We start from the raw sequence: 17879 nt of genomic DNA, 5'->3' as shown, positions 1-17879 counted from the left end.
GAAGTGTGGTGTGAAGCGCTCTGCCCTTGCAACAGGCATGGTGAGGCTACAGGACATGGAAGTAATCAAGACATAACCAACTACAGTGTGTTCTGTTTATTGTGTTTGCCTTTTTTGTAGCTATTTGAAGACCTTCCCTGCTCACCTGAGGCATCTTTCTTGGTCCATCAAAAATTACTTCAAGGCTGATAGTAAATGTGGTTTGCACAGCCCTACAAGCTCAAGGAGCAAATTCATAACACTTCCCCTTTGATTCAAAGAGCACACTTTAATTCTTTAATTTCACTACTGCAAGACCTAAGGAAGGGCCAGGGTGGCACATGGAAAATATTGTCCTTTTAAATGCCTAGTCTTTGGAGTAGCAATCTACTTACAATATAACAGCTTCTGCTGCCTGGCTCTGGGTGAGTCATACAGCCTTTGAAAGGGTTCTGAGGAACGTTAGTTTCAGTTGGTGCTGATGCCCAGATTCCAGCTCTTATCTTAGTTTCAGTGTGTGTGCAGGGAGAGGGACACTTAGCAGCAGCACTAGACAGGCTCTTCACAGCTCTCCTCTGCCAAATCACTTCTCAGGGTATATTCGGGCTTTTCTCAGGGTTGTATCAGTCTTCCCACAGATTATCAATAGTGTCTCTTGCAACAGCTGAGGTGGAGCTTGAGGGCGTTTGTCATCCTCAAGGAATTTCACAGGGTCCCTCATTTATCTATTCTGTGTTTTCCTATCACAGTTTGTAGAGAGTCCCTTTCATCATTTCCTGACCCATACAGGGTGCCTTGGCTGTCTCTGCCACCCAAAGGAACCCAGCATCAAGTAGGTGGGACACGTGTCATTACCCTGCCTGATCTCTAGATCCTGTCACCCTCCCAGTGGAACATGCCTGGGACACCTGTAATTAACTGGGTATTCTCTGTCCTCTGGAGGAACATCCTCTCCATGCCAGAGGCCACAAGTTCAAGCTGGATGGAGATAACATATTTCTCTCTTTCATTTTCTTGCTTAACAGTCAGCATAGATACAATTATTGCTGGCTGATTTTAGCATTTCTAAAATTCCCATTGTTAGCAAAACTAAAGATTGCTGTGGATGGGGGCTGAGCTCATTTTTGACGTTCCAGTTCCAAAGACAAAGGAATATCACACATGACCAACTTTTTGTACACAGGTTTTGAACTGAGTTTTCTTAAGAGTTGGCAAGCGTTACCTGATGAAAATGAAAGGCAAGGGCATCTCAGGTTTGTAACTTATTAAATGACCCCAGTTCCTGAATTTTTGAAACTTTGTTCCTCGTAGGTAGCACTTAGGTAATGGGCAAACAGTAGGAGAGCAACACAAAGGGGTGAACACACTCACCATGTCTCAAGTCAGGACATTGGTTGGAAGTGTAAGAATTCCAGGGTAAGTACAGTTTCACAGGCGTAATTTTCCTTATATTTTCACTTTGCCTATGTGACTTTTTTTTTTCAGTAAGCATGCAATGCTGGTTAATTAAGGGCTGTAGTTATACCCTGTGTTACCAACAGAATGTTACACATAAACATCATTTGCCCACAAACTTTGCGCTCTGCTCTCAGGGTCGAAGCACGCATTGGAGATGCGGTACCACTTATCCATGGGGTCTGCCATATGCTCTAAGCAATTTGCTAATTTATTCAATGAATTATTTGGGATACGGATCATTACCCTCATTTTCTAAGGAAATGAGGCCTCTGCAATTGCACCGTTTTAAGTTTTCAGTTGTATCTCTTGAAACTGCCGGCAAATCCAGAGACCCTCCAGAGCTTTTGAGCCTGCGAGGCATAGCTCGCTCGGCAGCCGGGGAGCGGAGCGCCGGGCACTGCGGAGGAGCGGCTCCACTGGCATTGCTGCACAGCTTGGGCCACTCGAGGAGCGATGCTGAGGGCCACGAGGAACCCCTCACCCGGCCCCGCTCCGAGGGCTGGCAGTGCCCCCGGTGTGAGCGCTCAGGGTGACCCGAGCCGGGGGTACCTCACAGACCCCTCAGAGGGCTCAGGGTGACCCGAGCGGGGGATGCCCTCACAGACCCCTCAGAGGGCTCAGGGTGACCCGTCCGGGGTACCTCACAGACCCCTTAGGAGGCTCAAGGTGACCCGTCCGGGGCTCCCCTCACGGACCCTTCAGAAGGCGCCAAATGGCCCCTGCGCGCGCCGCCCCGCGCCCCCGGCCCGCCGCGCACGCGCGAGGGTGGGCGGCCGGCGGAGGGGTTGGGGGGGGGTCCCTTAAAGGGCCCGGCGGTGGCTCCTGCGTTCCGGCCGGCTCTGCGGGACCCGCTCCCTCACCTCTCGCACCTCCCGGCGCCCCGCCCAAGCGGCGCCGCTGCGGGCGCGGCCCGGCACAGCCCCGCACCCGCCCCGACACCTGCGGCGGCGCCTCTCCGTGCCCGTAACCCGGAAGCGCTGCGGCGGCGCGGAGGGGGAGCCGGGACATGGCCGCTGCCCGCTCCTGCCTGCGCGCCGCAGCCGGCATGGCCCTGCCCGCGGCCGCGCGCGGCTGAGCCTCGACCTTGCCTTCCCCTTCCCCTGCGACCTTCCTCATCCTGCTCCTCGTGCTCCTCTTCCTTCTCATCTTCCTCCTCCCGCGGACGCTGCCGGGGCCGGGCCGGGGGCGGTGGCGCTGCGGGGGCCCCTCGCTGCCTCGCGGGGCGTCCCGGGGGCCGGGGCGGAGCGGGTGGGGCCGCGCGTGGTGCGGTGCGTGCGGGAAGGTGCTTCCCTGGATCCTGCATGTTCCCTGCGGGGGGCCGGCTCCGGGGCTGGGGCGCCGCACTGAGCCGTGGCATCGGGGAATTCATTTTGTAAATGTGTACGTGTGGCTCACGTGCGGTGAGGGGGGTCTAGGGTCGGGTTTTAGAGAGTTGCATTTGCTGTAGCATTAGTTGTGGCGGGGGGGTTGAGGGCTGGCTGTAGCCCATCTGTATTTCGTTGGGTTGTGGTTTTGGTTTGTATAAGCAGTTTCCAGGCTTTGAAGAGCTGCATTGCTGTTGCTGAACTGTAGTTCTTCCAAGGTTGCCATTGTTTGCGTTCTGGGAGGGCAGCTGGTGGCCTCGCAGGAAGGCGGCAGGTCGCGTCGGAGGAGGGCTCTGGGTCTGTTCCGTGTGACTTTTTTCCAGGAGAGGTTTAGCTTTTCTCCGGCGTCTCTGATGCCAGAACAAGGCCCCAGAATGAACGGTTTCTCTCTGGGCGAGCTGTGCTGGCTGTTCTGCTGCCCGCCCTGCCCCAGCCGCATCGCTGCCAAGCTGGCCTTCCTGCCCCCGGAGCCCACGTACACCGTGCTGCAGCCCGAGCAGCAGCAGGAGCCCGGGGCGGCGGCCGGCGCGGGCACCCCCACGGGATCGGGCACCTGCAGCCTGCACCTGAGCGAGCGGGCCGACTGGCAGTATTCCCAGCGGGAACTGGATGCCGTGGAAGTGTTCTTCTCCCGCACGGCCCGAGATAACAGGCTGGGCTGCATGTTCGTTCGCTGTGCCCCCACTGGCCGGTACACGCTGCTCTTCTCGCACGGTAATGCTGTGGACCTGGGCCAGATGTGCAGCTTCTACATTGGCCTTGGCTCCCGCATCAACTGCAACGTCTTCTCCTACGACTACTCTGGCTACGGGGTGAGCACCGGCAAGCCCTCTGAGAAAAACCTGTATGCAGACATTGATGCAGCCTGGCAGGCCCTCAGGACAAGGTAAATGGATATTGGGGACAAGGTATTTCTGTATCTCCCTTTAATCCTAATAAGTCTGCGCGGTTAACCTTGCTGAGTGGAAGGGAAGGGTTTGTAAATGGTTTCAGTTACTTTGGTGGCCTCACCAGATGTTCCGTGAACAGCTACAGTGTGATTTACTGAATGGCTTCATTTGCTAAAATGATGGGCAAACCTTCATCCTTTGGCTTTTTCTAGATTTAGAGGATTATTCAGTTGTAATTTGTGTTAGCCATTGCTTCGCCATTGAAAATCTCCATCTTGATTAGGACATATTGGTTGCAGTTTGAGCTTGCAGAGTGCAATAAACCCATTGTTCGAGACCTGCCTGCCACTGTCTACACTTAGAGGTAACCCAGGTGAGCCAAAGCTCTGCATGAATTAGGCAGTAGCCTTGGCTAGGGCTTACCAGGAACTGCTGGTGTTGTGTGACACGTTTGGCATTTCGTGCAAGCTCCTGCAACGTAGATGTCTTTCTATTTTGGCCTCCAAACAGCGGCTATCCAATGCTTATGGTAGTGGGCTGGAGGGAAAAGGTGTTGACATCTGGAAGTAGAGCCGGGGTTTCTGCCAGGAGATGCCAAAGTATGTGGCATCCAGAGGGATGGAGCAACAATGAGAAGGCTCTGGCAAGAGGCAGCATGGTGAGTGGAAACAGTGAGCCCTTGGCTTCTAGAAAATCCTGAGCAGGACTGCTGGCTCTGGCTACGACTGATGGCCGTCCCTGGGCCTCTCACTTCTGTCCACAGAAACCATGAGCTCCTTTTGCTGTTGCATAAGTGGTTCTTAAAGTATGACCTCACAAAACATGTCCTGAAAGAAAGAGCTTTAAAAAGCTTAAATTGTAGTAGGCCAAGAGAAAAGAGCGATGAGCATTTTTAGTTCTTGGCTCTGGCATTCATAGACAAACTTGGCTTGCATGAAATGCGTATTTAATGTCTATCTTGGGGATATGTGCCAGCTTCAGAAATAGTGACAGGAGTTGTTACTAATTTAGATAATTGGCTTTGCAAGAATCCAGGGATTGGTTAGTTGTGGAGTCCAAATGCCTTTTGACATTGCTCTGCCTAAGTCAAGCGAAAAGTGGGGGGAGAAAGGTGTAGGGAGAAGTTACCCTTCCATTGCATGTTCTGTCTGCTTGGTGAGCAAACCAGATTCTGGGCTTGTTTTCCAGGACTTTAAAAAAGATTTGTTTCTTTGAATACATTGTCTTATGTAAAGAAGTGATTTTGATATGGTGTATGCATAATAAATTATTAATTGCCATTACAACACATATGGGTGATGTAAATAGGATTCAAGGGAGGAAAAGTGCTACATCTAAACCAAGCCTAGGTAATGTTGGTCCTTGTCTCTTCCTTAATGTGTGTTTTGTCTCTTTCATTTGATGTTTAGTTGATGATACTGTTTCATTTAAACCTTCTCAAGCTCTGAAAAAGTGCTTTCATCTGCTTGGAGGTACTTCTTCTGTCCTGATAGGCATTTAGTAGATGGTTGCTTTCTACATAGGCCCAGAAACAAGAGGTTCCTTCACTTAAATCTTTTAAGAAACCTGTCCCAGTAGATGATGCCACCACATGTCCAACTTGCTCTGAGAGGATCAGGCTTCTTCAATAAATGTGTTACCGGAAAGGTTTGTAGTTTTCCATTAGTGTCCCTTCAGTGGTTTATCCAAGATCTAGGCTCTGCTTTCCACCTTTAATTGCGGAGTTGAAATTTCCCAGCTCTTATTTTGCCATGTGTGTTAATTCCACATTTTAGCGTACCTTGAGGGTACAGTTAGAGTAGTTAGCATTGGTTAGGTTTTTAGGAGCCAAAAGCCATTGGAATTGGGTGCCCAGGGAAGCAATGGCTTCACCACCCTTGGAACAGTTAAAAGGGCATGTGGATGTGGCACCTGGGGATGTGGTTTAGTGGGGAACATGGTGGTGCTGAGTTAATGGTTGGACTCAATGCTTCTTTGAAGTCTTTTCCAATGTTAACAATTTTGTAATTTTATGATTACAGTATTTTAGGTGCCCATTAAAGAAGTTGGTCACTGTAAAGTGTAAGCTTCAATTGGAAGTTAATCAATTCTATTAGCAGATGACTGTGTTTGTAACAGATATCAGCTGAAACCTTTCGTCAGTCTATCTGCTGATGAATTCTGCAAGTAACAGTGTGAACTTTACAAGACTGATCATTTGCTAGTCCTCAATCCAAGTGGCTCACAATTAGTGAAATATTCTGCAGCAGAAATACAAGTATGCCTCTTGAGGTAAAATGTCATGTTATAGCATTCCTGCTGCAGCAGTTTCTCAGTAGCTCCAGGAGATTGTGTATGCTTTCATTCTTAATGCAAATTCCTGGCGTTTGGCCTCCAGTCATATGGTAGTGAACTGTAATGCAAAGTTAAAAGTGAAGTCTTAAAATAGAGGTTCACTGTGCCATCAAAAGCATTTAGTCATCTGTGCTAAGTTCCGTGGGAAGCTGTTGCTCTTCTGAATCCACCAGACGTTCCACCTGGCAGCAGAAAGGAATCATTAAAATGTTGGAAGTCTGAGACTCTTCCTTTTAAATTGTGCCTCTGAAGTACCACTGATACTTAGCAATCATTAATTTACCTTCATGTTTTGCAAGTTGCCTTGAGGAAGGTGGGGATTAACCCTGTGCTCGGAGAAAGCTGTCAAATTTTAGAAACGATGGTGAGCTGGCAGTGATGCCTTAAGTTTTAGCTTTCATATTTTTCACATTCTGTGCTGCTTTAGTGTGTTACTCTGGGCTTCATATTAAGTGTTAGCAAGTTCTCTTCACACGGCAGATAGTCAAAACAATCTTTTTCCAACTTGAGACTAAGGACAACTGTTACAAGCTCCAGGCCCAAAAAGTATAAACAATGGTGAGTTGAAGAGAGAAAAACATTGAGGATGGAACTTCATAACCTGGGGCTATAATTGGACAATTAACTTCAATGTGCAAATGGACCAAAGCTTATAAAAGTGTGAGACCTCGTGACCAGTTGTCCATTTTGTGACCATTTTGGGTTTATGTTGGGCACAGCCCTGGTCAGGCTCTTGTGCTGCCCAAGGTGTATCCATTAAAGCCTTTTAATAAATACCTACTTTATCCTTTAGCTCTGTCTAGCCTCTGTTCTAGGTCAGCCTTACAAGGCATCAGTTTGTTTTGCCATCATGGCTGCAGATCGTGACTGTATTCTTTCAAGGTCCTGAACAAGGATCTTGCTATCACATACACGTTTAGTAATCAAACCTTGCATAACAAATGATGATAAAACTATCTGAAAACAGTGGATGAAAAAACAAAATCATCAAATTCTTTTGTTCAGTTTCTCTTAATCAGCCTGTCTTTGCAAAATCAGTCTCAACTATTCTCCATTTGTTTGGTCTTTGTAAAGGAAACTTTTGTTTTCCTATATTTAAAGGAATGTAGTATTTATTCTCATAAATAAACTCTATCTTAAGGATGATTTTACTAATTTTGAATTCTAACTGTCTTTCAGCCTAGTAAAGATGTTGACCTACAGTTTTGTTCCCCTAGAATGTATTTTTATAGATTTTTCTTCAGAGGCTGTAATTGTAGCATTGGTTGTTTTCATTCCACTATCAAGTATTGATCAGTGGTTAATTTGGTCTTTTATATGTTTTTTTTTTCCACTTGATTTACAAATTTCCATCTGGTGTCTTAATGTTTCTCAGAAAGAATTTTCTGTCTTATTGGTACAGATATTTTTTGTACATGTTTTATTTTAGGCAGGTTGGACTGATTTTGTTCTGTTTGTTTCAAAATCAGAACCAAATTGAAGAGAATGTGTATCAGACTGTCTTTTGTTCAGATGTGTCTCTTATCCTAATAGCTAATTGTCTTAATGCAACATCTGTGCAAAATGACTTGATTGTCCTCCTCTTCCCCCCTTTTCCTGAATCCCACGTGGGAAGGTTGAACTTTCTAACACTTTTACATTAAGACAATGTACAGTACTTAAAAACAGGATGCACATGTAGGGCTTGGGTTCAGTGCTCAAGCACAAAACTATGGCTGCTTTGTCAATCACATGCTATTTATATTAAAATCAATTTGTATGTTCCCTAAACATTTGAAGAAAGTTGGTGAAGTATTTTAAAATCCCAGTCAAAAGAAAGAAGGCTCTGCTGCCCCACTCCCTCTGCTTCTGTAATAAAGTATCAAAGAGGAGAACCTGTTGGTCCATCTTTTGGATCCTGAAAGAAGGTAAAGAAAATGTAATTAATAAATAGCTTAGAAAAGCTGTTCTTGCTGCATTTAACAAGATACAGTTTAATTTGTTTTTCATGGTGCACAATATAAGCTAGAATTTTTTAAAGATTTTAATAAATAACGGATGTTATTGTAATGTTTAAATCCTTAATTCTCAAAAAGGTGCATTTGAATTTGTCTTTCAATCCATAGGAGAGCATTGGTTCACTTTTAGTTTTCCTTATGCTTCTTGGTCAATATGGTGTGATGAAAGGAATTGAATTGTGAAATGGTGTAGTAAAATCCACAGGCCTTTGATCACTGGTTAGCGGATAGAATATTTAAGTATTTTTTTTAACTATTTTGCCAAATTTAATGGTAAAAAAATGCACACCGAACTTTTAATCATGCAGGAATTTTGGTATTTGTGGTGCTGATTATCAGGAGATTATTGCTGTTTCCTGTGTAGGAGCTGGTGGAGAAGTCTTACATTGAGTAAAATCAGGAACACACCTAATTGGATTAGGCCAGAGTGATAACTAATCTTCTGAGGTTGTGTCAGTTTAGTTTGTCTCCATTCTGATGTGATGAGGTGCTTACTGCTTTCCAGTTGAATAATAGCTTCAGGGGGTTTTTGCCTTGTCTAATAAAAATAGTCAATTTCTTCTTTAATTTTCTTTGCAACAGAATCTTGTTTCACTGGCACCATATTTTGTCATGATCTAAGCCAAGTTCTTTAGACTGGATGCTTAAAGGTTTTGATAAAAAGTTACCAGCTAAATCCTGACATGTCAAAAGGCAGTGCTTGGCAGAGTCACAATTAATGGTCCTGGAGTAACAGGGTTTCCTTTCTTCATGGAGCATCACCTGGTAGATTGTTCAGTCATACCAGCTTTTCAATAATGTTGTTACAATGTCTCCAAAGGATTGTTTAAAGTTACTGTCCTCTAAAACTTTTGCTGTCATGGTCAATTCTTCAAGAAAGGCTGCTATAACTTTGAGCAAAAATAGATGCATGCACAGTCCTCTGCTGTTGTTGTCTATGCAATGAGCAGAGATTAATTCAGATGATGAGCGTCCCTGGGACAAATCCCAACAACTGTTCAAAACAGGTGCTCTGGTGTTCAAAGTTATTCAAAATGTTTACTGAGCTTTGGTGTTGTATTACGTCTTTTAGTCACAGGAGTAAAAGTAGTTTTGTTAAATATTTCCCTGTTTCTGTCAGGACTACAAGATCAAAGCTCGTTTAAAAAGGAAAAAAAAAGGAAACTTTTTGCTGTCAAGAATGTTTTGCAACTGGTGTTATTTGGAAAGAGAAAGTAGCTGCCAAAGAGCCTTTGGCTAACATTACATGCTCTCCTGAGTGTGGATAATCCTGAAATTCAACTGTGTGAACTGGAGATATTGGTACTAAGGTTGTAGGACCTGGTTCTCAGCATCATCAGAGCATTGAACATAAAAGATTCCTAGAAGAATATATTGCTAAACCCTCCGTGCTGGAGTAACTGTCTGCTTTTTAGCACTAAATTACATGAAGTGCAGATGAAAGGCAGCTTTTTCTCTCTAGGTACAGAATGTCGCCTTTGGGGGCTGAGCTGGTGGTTGCTCTGCCATGGCTGTTTGACCTGTGCATGTTGCTGGTAGCTCTTAGATTTGTTCAGTTTGTTCTTGACAGGGGAGTTCGAGCTGTGGACTCTGTGAACCTCAGAGGCTTTGCTCTGAAGACAGGGTCAGTCTCCAGTCCATGACAACCTCAAAACCAAGAAAACCCTCCAAAATTCACCCTTTACTCTATGTTACTCTGCTGCTCAGAAACATTCCAAAGTGCTGGGCTGAGTTTACACTGGTTCATTGCCTGTGAACAAAAATTAAAAGAACAAAAGAAAAAAAAAGTAGCAGCGCTGACCAGGACTGTAGGTAGCTGTGGGAATGGATAGGTGGAAACCATTTCAGGGTATGCCAGTGGTTATCTGCTAGCACCTGGCTTTGTGGGAAATCTGACAGTCAACAAATGGCTATTTCTGTTTCCACACTGAATGAAGAAAAAACAGGTCCTTTTCAGTTTTCTGGGTTTTTTGGTCCTGTGATGTTTCCTCATGTGGAGATGGACTAGTACAAGAGCAGTGCCAAGTATTGGCTGTTTGGAGTCTCACTGCTTGGACTAAGGTCTGAATTTCCTATTTCCTTGTAATATGATGTGCCAGTGTGATGATACTGACTTTTCATCCCTGCCCCAGACCTGCTTTTAAGTTCCACAGTTGTATTCTGTGTTGGTTTAAATGCCAACAGCCATAAGATTATGCAGCACTAGTAAAGAAAATGAACAAATAACATGGGAGTTTGGTTTTTTTTCCCAAAGCTGATAATAAATTTAATGAATAACTAAGAATTCTTTCTGCTCTCCTTCACAAATGTAAATTAATTACAAGGCTGCATTGGAAGCAGTTGAAATGAGTCATAAAACAAGGTGCAGATGTGTTGTACCTAACATACTTGTGTACATGCAGGCTTGCTTTTGCCAAGTAGCCCCTAAGATCAGAAATCTTTTCCTGTGGATTAGGAGATAGCTTCAGTTGCCACTGAACTTGAGAGGAATTAAAGCCACCTGTGTACAAGATGAGGCCCTGAATCTAGGAAAAAAATATTTTTACAATTTTTGAGTGCTGATGGTTCTTTAGTGTCTGAAATGAAGTGATTAAGAATTGGTTTTTGTCTGACTCTCAAAGCTTGGGTTTGTATGGCCTAAAATACAAAACCAAACCAATAGAGAGTATCTCCCTGTATCTCCTGTGCCAGTTGGTGGTGGATAATTGAGATTGCTGCAGATGAGCACTGGTGAATTGAATAAGCACTTGCAGTGACCCATTTGCTGCTGCTTCATCTTGACTGCCCTGCTTTACAGTTTTTAGATGAATGACTTACTTTGGTCTTGCATGCTCAGCCTGACATCTGATGCTGAAGTTCAATTTCATTCCTGACTAAAACTGAGTGGTTTGTTGGCAGTGGTTTTTTTCAGTGTGTCAGGTTTTGGGAGCAATGGGAAATGTGGGATTGTAAACCCAGGAAATGCTGTATGAACACAGTGGAATAAAGATGCTTTTAACAGAAGGCTAAGAATGTAGAATGGGATGGATGAATAGTGCACAGTGTCAGCTTAAGGACAGAGGAACATCTTTGCATTCTTTATTCCAATGGCTAATTTGAGAAAAATGGGTTACTGTTATTTGCACATTAAGCTCTGCTGCCCACAAACAATCACAGAAAGGTGCAGGCATAGGTCAGTTGTATAATGACAGACTTATTCTGCCATTATCTGTATCCATATCTTTATATTTTTAACCACTATGTTAGCTTTACAGAACAAAGGTTCTCCTGTTAGAATTAAACATTGTGGTTGGATTTGCTGACTATGAGACCAAATAATACAAAGGCACAAAATTGGGTTAAACAGCAGAATCTGGCTCAGTGCCCACTCACCTTCCCAGCCTTGGTTTCATGTCTCTTGATAAGCACATGCATGTCTTTGGGAAAATCCGTATAATCATCAAATAAATCTGTATCCTCTCAACTTTCAAAAAGGGGAATTCCATGTGGGTTAACAAATGAAAATGATGTTGATGTGGAAGATGAGGTTTTAAGTAAGTATATTTGCCTCAAAGTCTAGAGGGAAAAATTTAAATGAGAGGTAATCTCAAAGTATTGCCTCTGGTTTTTATTTTGTATTGCAAATCTGTTAGAAGAACTTAATGTGTGCTTTTCTGACAGCAATATTATTTATTGGTACAATCTCTTGAAGTTCTTTCTAGGTGTACCTTTAAGATGAAAGTTCTGTTTTCAGCTGTTGATTAGGAATTGATTTCACGTTAGACAGTTTGAGCTATGTTTTTAGGAGGATCAGTTTTACTGTGCCTTATTAAAAAAGCCTGCTTGCATGTAGAAATGTTACTTTAAGAACTTTGACTCATGAGAGCCTTATTTATCAGCCAAGGCATGCTGCTAACTGAGCTGCATAGCTCAGTGTCTGGCAAGTGGCCCTTCTCAAGGCATGCAGTGCCAGCAAGAAGTTCTAAGATACTCTTTTTTGTTAGTATTTTTTTACAGGATACTGCCACATTTCTTAAGATCCCAGTATGTTAGACCTGTTAATTTTAACTTTGTGCTATGGCATGGCCATTTCTTTCTGTGTGCAGCAGAACAACTGTGGAGTAATGGATAATGGGAGTCAACAAAATGAAAGGTCTGACACCAACTTCAACACTTTTCTCAGGAAAGCACCCTTTAATAGTATGACTTGAAATATATCTCTTTTAATAAGGTTGCTTACAATGGGTTTTGCTAGATTAGAGAATCTTTCTAACTATTCTTCCTAACTTCTAGTTAGCTTTGCTATGAATGTCCTTACAGAGCTGGAAAAATGGTGTTCAACATCAGCAAAGAAGCAAAACCAGGTGTTTTTTCCCCAGTGTGCAGATAAACTGAGATTAGGTTCAGATTATTTTGGCATTATTCCATGCATTTTAATAGTTCTTTATAATAAATTAAACAAGATATTTTGTCTATTACACTATATATTGCAAGCCTTAATAATATGCAACATATAAAAGCCACCAACAGTACACAGTAAACTTCTGTTGAGCACTTTATAACCAAAATGGTGTATAGAACCATTTATACTTAAAAGGAAAGTTTGAGAGGTTGATTTGCTGCCTTAAGCATTGGACCGGTTTGGGCAGAACTTAATCATTGTCCCAACTCTGTATAGTCTTCCCCAACATCTGGTGAATTTGTTTAAGTGGAATTTTGGCTCTAGGACAGCCTGGGGAAAGTGGCATCTTTCAAGAAAATGCTCTTGGTTTTGGAGCATGTTCTCCAGGGCATATTTACAAAAACCTTTTCCAACATGCTATTTGTTGTTTAGAACTTCATTTCTCATAAAGATGTTTGTATGTTTTAAGTGTTGTTTTGGATTATTTTTGAAAGAAGTAACTAATTTCATATAATATTTACTTCGGAGGTGTTCCCTGGCCAATTCTTACCTTGAAGCAGCTACTTAAGAGCCAGTCAGTTTCCTCCTTCCACCAAGACTGAAATGTACCTCAACTTGCATATTTCAGTTGTATTACACATTTTGTTTGTAGTGTATTTTGTTGTAGCTCCCTACTGCAGAAAGCTTGTCTTTTTCTGATAAAGCATGTGTGTTAATGTTACAGAAAAAGTTACTGTTTCAGTCTGGGTGTGAGCATGTCAAGTTTAACAAACTGTAAAAGTACCAGCGTTGTGGGAAGAGGTGGGGTAATGTTTCAGCTGCAGTTTTGCTATTTTTATGCATAGGGGTTTATGAAGGTGTAACCTTTGCTCACACTGGTTAATAAATACACTGGCAGTTAACCATGTGTTGCAGGCAGCACTTTCTGAAGCAAGAGGCAGCACCCTTCAGGAGTCACTAGAGCAGTTAAAGATATCAAGTGGGGTTTCAACCTTAAACCTGTCCAATATGCCTAAAAGGTTTTGACTTGCTCTGTCTCTGCCAGCTTCCAACCTTCTGCTTCTCTGATAGCAAAACTGTCTGCCCTCTCCCCTGAACTCCTGCTAATTATTCATGTAATGTGATGTTCACTTCTAAAGACTGCTGTGCATAGGCCCAGTACAATTAGTTCTTTATCCTCTCTGAAATTTGTACTAAAAATCAATCTGATAATGCAGAAATGACTATCTGTAAAGGAATACGAGGCACAAAGTTGGCTTTTAGAAAAAGAAATTGTTCTGATTTGTGTTTACATTAATAAAAAATGAAGGTGATGGAACATACTTGAAGATAATTTGCATCTGAATTTTTGATAGATCTTGAAAGATAATATTGTCATAAATCCCAAATGTTCATAGAGTTTTGTAGAGAGTGAGTGGGTTGTGAAGTCTCCTTGATTTATTGAGTTCTTTTCTATCCTGAGATGAAGGAATCTGGTGCCAAATATCCCACCCTTCCAAATTGGATGTCCTTCTGTCAAAGCTCATCTAAGATCTGTAGATCATTTTGTGTAGAGCATTGAACAGACACTATTGCCACAAATAGGATCTGGCACCTTCCGATTATCTCAGGAAATTACTCTTTCCATCCAAAAATCCACTCTAATATTCATAATAAAGAACATAAACCTTCTGTATTGTGCTTATTTCTTACCTGGATATAGTTCTAAATCTGTTGCATTTCAGCAGCAGGAGAAATTGCACTAAAGATTATTATTTTCTTTTGTTGACTTTCACAACAATTTTCTATTTTTCTTTTTAGTACATTAATTTGTGTGTAATTTGAAATAAAGGTAGCAGTGTTAGCTTAAACTTCCTCATTTAATTACTGGAATTTTGCGGGGCAGAGGAGGATTTAGCAGGCATCATTTGTTGTCTGTTACTCTGTTTTTCATCTTTCCACTATTCCTGTTTTTTCTGGGCAATGTGAACTATGTTCTTTCCTCTTCTTCACTGTAGAACTGGCCAGACTTCCTCCTTAAAAATTTTTGTAAATTCTCATTTCATATTCCTATTTTGCCTCTCTCTTGGAAGCTTTATGGTATTAGGAGAAAGGGAAACACTATATCCATTGGAACTGTGCAGAGCTAAATAGAAAAAATGTGTTTTGGGGGAGTAAAGAGTAGTAGCTTGTAACTGAAAGTGTCCATGTTGTGAAATGGTGAACTGCAGAAAACCTACATGGCCAAATGCCAACTTGACTAGTAATGTAGACATTAGTACACTTCTTTTCCAAGCACTGTGCTGTTATCTTTTATTTCAAAAATAGAAACTCCAGCAGTACAAGACTTTATGCTGTGCTGGTTTATTGGGAGGCAGTGAAGTGCCAGTGTGGCATGGACAAGAATTGCTAACATTTTTTCCTGCATAGCCAGTTGTTCTGCAGTGATCCTGCATGCAGTCGAGCAGGGAGCCTACATGCTTTACAAGGACTGCATCAGAGACAGGCAAATAGGGGTGTGAATAACTGCCAAAAGCTGCTTTTCTTCTCATTTTTATTCTTTTAAATTTCAAAGATGCAGCTGCAGATCAGTTTCTACCTTTAGCATCAGCTGAAATAATGACCTTAAGTGATTACATTAGCAGTTGTCCTTGATCCACTTCAAGGTACTTCTGATTCTTGTGGCATAGCTGGTAATTGCTTGGTAAGCATCCTTTTTTGAGAGGAAAAAGTTTTGACTAGCAAGAAATCTTTCACTAAAAAAAACTACAAAAGCAATTGGCCCTGTTAACTAGGTATGTTGGCAGAAAATGAAGTCTCCAAGTGTGCTGTTTGATCATTCTTGAAACCTCTTGATTTACAAAATCTGGGCAAAATGTCTTTTACTCCATAGACTCCGATGATCCCAGATAAAACAGCTGGATAAGCTGAACAAGTACATATCACCTGGTTTCAGGTCTGAATTTTCTAATCTGAGTTTCAAAAGTTAGCACTTTGCTAGATGTACAGACATACTCTTCCTATTTTTTAGAATAACATTTGTTGCTTTAAGACAGGTTAAGTTTACTAATGTTTAATGATTCTACATGTCATTAAATGCAGGTATATTTCTGTAAAAAATTACTTATTTTGTGCTATCTTTTCAGTTTATTAGTGAGTACAAGGCAGGTTTTATAAGCACTTCAACCAAACAGAAGTACACAGAAAAAACTGACTCTGTGCTAAATTTTATTGTACAGAATTCTAAGTAGTGTTTACTGAGAGAAGGGAAGAGGGATTTAGCCCCTGGGTTTGTGGTGATAAAGGCTGTGGCTAGGAAATTTGATTTTTAAGCTCTGAACTAGTTATCTGTGGTCTGCTGTTCTAAAACATATGGTACTGTTAATCCCGGTGATTGCTATATATTCTTTTAATCATCTTAGGTTTATATTGACTGTTACTGGGGGTTGAACATTGATTGTGCTAAAAGTTCATTAAAGGAACATGTGCAAGATGAGGATGCTTGGGAAGAAAGGAATAGATGAGTCTGATTTAAAAGCCAAGAGTGCCAATATAAAAACGGCACAGAAAAAGCCAGAACACTGAGGTTATCTTGTATCTGAAAAGATACTGGATAAATCTTTTCAGGTAATAAATTGCTTTCATGAAATGACTGTCATCTTCCATTTGCCACTTATCATTCTTGGTATTTGCTGGAATACTTAATGAATCCACTTGAAAATGGATAATTGAGAGAGACGGGAGAGATGCATCAGGAGAGTTGTGTTTTTCTGCAAGGCTGTGAATTTGGCACTTTTTGAAAGCAGATGTTTAAACATATGCAGATTCACACTGTGACAAAGCTCAGTGTTTTGAGCAAATAAAAAATTGGTATGTGTTTTCTCCACTTACCATGAAGTGAGGGAAAAATAGAGGTTACAGTGTCGTTTATCCAAGTAGGATTTTTTCCTATTTATGATTCACGAGACATGTCATTGCAGAGGAAGAGCCTATTGTTTTGATTCTTAAATCAAAAGAAAATACTGTCTTTCTTCAAGGCTGTGGAAATGGTTAGAGTAACTCAGAGAAACACAAAATGTTTCTAGGGAATTAAAGGAGGGCTATCCAAGCAGGATGTATGGCCTCCTGGATAACACAAACCGTGACACTTCTGCACTGGGCTTCTCTACTGAGCCCTTCAATGTTTGAGACACTGCATTTCTTTGAGAGGAGCTCATTCTTACCTAATAACTTGGTTCTTCTACAGTGCTTGAGCATATTAGTGTAAGTCTATAAAGGAGAGAGACATCCTACTGCCAGCTGAGTCATCTTCATACAATGCTGGCTGCTAAAAGACTCATGTTCTGGGGACAGATGCCTTCATCTGCTGTTGATTCTTTTTAGGAACATTGGACCAGTTTGTTGTCATGGATCACTTTTGTATCAGGACCTCTCTGCCATTCTTGTTCTCCATCCTTCCTTTCTGCTCTCTCATCTCTTTTCTCTTGGAGACTCAAATCACTGCCTGAGCTACACTAATGCGTCTGCATGGAAGAAATGCTGCATCCACTTTGTCTGCTTTGCATTCCTGCAAGGCCTTATCCATTCCAGCTCCTGTGTAATCCTCTTGGACTCCAGCTTTGCTGCTCTGTGGGAGAGACAGCATTCAGATTTGCAGGGGTCTTTGAAGAACAGTGTGAAAATGTCGGCTGTAATAGGATTTTGGGTACGAGCACCTGCTGTTTGTGTAGACAGTTCAATTTTTTCTTTGTTCTCCTCTGTCAGCATTATGGAGGTAACACTTGGATCTTTTTTCTTTTTTTCACCAGCTTGTGTTTTATATACAGCTACAGTTGTCTGTAAGTGATATAAGGAAGATGCTGTATCAGTGCCACGTATTTCACATTTAATGGCTTGTCAGCTCTATCAAATAATCGTAGCAAAACCAAGTAATTTAATGTTTCTAATATTTGAGAATGTGAAAATCTTAGCAAAACCTGTTGGTGAAAAAGCTTTTACTTAGAGACTGAAACATAAACAAAATTACAATAAACAGATAAAAGAGCATGCAAAAGGAAGGCAAGAATGGAGAAAAGCACAAACAGACAAACCACAAAACAGAAGCTCCCCCCACATAAGAAAATATTTGAATTCAAAGAGTGGTGGGATTCATTACCTGAGCAGTTCAAGGGCCAAGTTCTACAGATATCAGTTTCTGAGTGCTCTGCTTTACATTTTTTCCACCTAATCTTCCAAATATTAGTCTCCAAAGTATTAATTGCAGCATGAGAAAACCATTTAATGCTGCTATATTATCCAGGCAACTAACTGCCTTCAGCTGAATTTACAGATATACTTCTAGTTTAAGATCCTTAGGTCAGGAATATCTTTTTTTTATGAAGTTACAGTGTGTGTGACTAACCAGCTGTGCAAACCTCCTGGTGAGACATTTTTGGTGAGCTTTGCAGTTTGATCCATTACAGTCCAGATTTAGTCTTGTTTCGTTCTGTGCTTATAC

General features: G+C 42.1%; 1 protein-coding gene across 1 annotated transcript in view; it reads left to right on the top strand.

The window, feature by feature from the left end:
• Positions 1–2886: 2886 nt before the first annotated feature.
• ABHD17C (abhydrolase domain containing 17C, depalmitoylase) overlaps positions 2887–17879 on the top strand; it is a 27839-nt gene continuing 12846 nt past the window's right edge. Inside the window, exon 1 of the mRNA XM_059858505.1 lies at positions 2887–3687. Within this exon, the coding sequence (XP_059714488.1) occupies positions 3155–3687 (533 nt within the window). The 5' untranslated portion in view covers positions 2887–3154. The remainder of the gene's footprint in view (positions 3688–17879) is intronic.

Source organism: Haemorhous mexicanus, chromosome 13 (genome assembly GCF_027477595.1).
Source record: "Haemorhous mexicanus isolate bHaeMex1 chromosome 13, bHaeMex1.pri, whole genome shotgun sequence".
NCBI classification, from domain to species: Eukaryota; Metazoa; Chordata; class Aves; order Passeriformes; family Fringillidae; genus Haemorhous; species Haemorhous mexicanus.
This window is presented reverse-complemented; position numbering and strand designations above follow the sequence as displayed.